Raw genomic sequence first — 2750 nt, forward strand, 5'->3', positions numbered from 1 at the left:
GGCATACAATATACTTTATCATTCTCTTTAATATCAAACAACTTAACTAATTATGGAAGAAGACATTTTAAACTATTCATCAAATTTCATGTTTCGTGGGACACCCTGTATATGCAGCAATAGATCTTTAGATATCTCAAAGCTGGTTGCGCAAAATTGATTTTATTTTTTAAAGAGGGTTAGAGATGTCAGTTGGTAATGTGGTCGGTAAACTGAAGTGGTTAACAGACTTTTAATTTAAGTAATTTTTAAGAAAATCATCGAAACTTAAAACAATCATCAATTATTTCCTTTCTGGGCTCCATTGGTCTTTTAGCTAAAAAAAAACTTTAGATGCCTGAAATTTGGAAAATAAATAAATTTATATAATTATGATTAATTTAATTTAATTAAAACCCCATCCCAGAATTGCCTGATGGGGTACTATGCTTCCCCTCTTTTATTTGTGGGGCCACCCAAACATTAAAAAAGGTATCCTTCCATGAACCCTTAACATAGATAAAAAAAGAAAAGTTTGATCTTGAAAATGCTTTGCAAGAAGCGCAAAACAAAAACACATTGATGTTCCTTATCTAAATTCTGATAATTGTGTGTATTACACAAACTTAATGAGGTTTGATTGTTAAAACTTTTTGAGACACTAAAATATGTAAAAAAACTGCAGTTCGTTGCAAGGTTAAAACCAGTCGGTTTATTTTTATGCACAAAATGCAGGGGATATTAGTTTTAAAATGGCCCATAAACCTGTTTATGGAACTTATGTCCTGAAGTATAGGGCGGATTGATGTTTATCATGCATATATTAAGGTTGCCATGTACACCTTCTTAGAGGAGTTGACCGGCTCCACAGCTGGCTCAGATGAAGAGAAAGCTTTGGCTTGTCAAGCAGCAGAACATCAGTATGCTGGTTAGTATAGGAAATATTTATTCAGTAAAAGAAAAATATAAAGTGACCTCCATTAAATGAGTAGTAGAATGCTTGAATCACCCTGAAACCCTGAAAATACATATATTTGAGTAACAATAACTTGTTCATTATTGTTGTTTTGGATGTATGCAATGTGTTGAAATGCGGGATAATAGACCGGTTCAAAAGCGTTATTTTTTAGACATACATGGTATAATAGACTGGTTCAATAGTGTTATTTTGCAGGTATGCCATGTGGTATAATGGACCAGTTCATTAGTGTAATGGGAGAGGAGGGAAGTGCTGTATTGATTGATTGCAAAACAATGGAAACCAGGTATATTCATCTTCTATTGCAGGAAACAATAATTCCAAATCGGGTTTAGGGCCCATTTTTAACACTGAGTGCTAGAAATTGGTAGAATGTGAAAGATTGTGCTTTAAGTATACTGCCAAAGATAAAATAAACTAGATGTCAGGTACCTTCCCAAAGTTTTTTCCCAAAGCGGTAATTCCCAAGTGTATTTTCCCAACTCGGTAGCTTCTCAAGTCTGTACGAGCCCCAGTTTTCGGCCTCCTCGACTCGCCTGTTCCGGCCAGAGCGCTTGCTAATTGTTGCCTTCTGCAGCTCAGAAGGCCTAACCTAAACTTTGGGAAATTGCCGCTTAGAAAATTGCACAAATGGGAAATTGTCACACAACATAAAATTTGATATAAAAACTTTGAGCAATATTTTATTGAACATTGCATGGACATTGTATTTTCATGTTAAAAATTACAGTAACAATATTATCAATTAGATTGTCCAATAGATACAATAGATGGCAACGTAGAATTTGTACACTCTCAGTAGTACAGTACAGCTGTATTCTTACGCCAGTGTCAACTCAGTTTGTGTGTCCGACAAAATCATCAATAATAGTGATAATTTTAGAATAAAGTGCTTTTCTTACAGTAAAATAAATGCAATTTTATGTGTTCTTTATTTTCTGTTTTTGCACTTTTTTATTTGATCTTGGAAAATATGTCAACTAATGTGAGAAAATTTAGTTTTCCTTGTTATATTTGACACTTGTGACGTCGTGTATCATTGGTCCATTTCTCTGTTGCCACCGGCCTATTGAACTTGATAATCTATTTGGATATTATTAATGTGTTTAAGGAAGGTTGAGTTAAAGGACCCCAGTATAGCTGTGCTAATTACAAATAGTAATGTTAAACATCAGCTCACTGGATCAGAATATCCGAGCAGGTAGCTCAGAGGAAAACAGTTAAAAACTGTGCTACTGACTCAGAAAGTGTCACTGAATCAGATTTGAGCCAATTAACACATATGAACTAAACTCCCCTGACACATTTTTAAACGAAAGTTTAGTAAAGGTGCACTCTTTTTGTTCTAACCCTTCGTTGATGACTTATAGTTGCATTTTTCTTTTTTTTCTTTTTTTTAACAAACTATCCTTTTTTATAATAATCATATAAAAAATTATCAAACTTGAAAAATTTATCCTTGCTTTGTTTCATGTTCAAACATGCATACTTATACATATATGCTTACATGTATAACGATTTTGTTTAAGATGTTTATTTTATCTTTATAGAGAAGCAAACTTGTAGATGTGAACAAAATTATTTAATTATAAATAAACATATCCGTTATCCGTTGTGTTCTGGAATTTTCCAGATTTTTTTCTCTGTTTTAATTTGTTACACTTGTTTATTAAGAAGATATTTTAACATTAACATCTATCTATCTATCTATCTATCTATCTATCTATCTATCTATCTATCTATCTATCTATCTATCTATCTATCTATCTATCTATCTATCTATCTATCTATC

At 32.5% G+C, this 2750-nt stretch overlaps 1 protein-coding gene across 1 annotated transcript; it reads left to right on the plus strand.

Annotated features, from left to right (window-relative positions):
* The first annotated feature begins 808 nt into the window (after positions 1-808).
* Positions 809-2345, plus strand: LOC111717668 (galactokinase-like). The gene is made up of 3 exons (XM_023493160.1): positions 809-907; positions 1154-1244; positions 2070-2345. The coding sequence occupies exons 1-3, from the start codon at positions 814-816 to the stop codon at positions 2161-2163; spliced, it is 279 nt and encodes a 92-aa protein (XP_023348928.1). The 5' UTR covers positions 809-813; the 3' UTR covers positions 2164-2345.
* Positions 2346-2750: the final 405 nt, after the last annotated feature.

This window comes from Eurytemora carolleeae, unplaced genomic scaffold (genome assembly GCF_000591075.1).
Source record: "Eurytemora carolleeae unplaced genomic scaffold, Eaff_2.0 scaffold2803, whole genome shotgun sequence".
Classification (NCBI taxonomy): Eukaryota; Metazoa; Arthropoda; class Copepoda; order Calanoida; family Temoridae; genus Eurytemora; species Eurytemora carolleeae.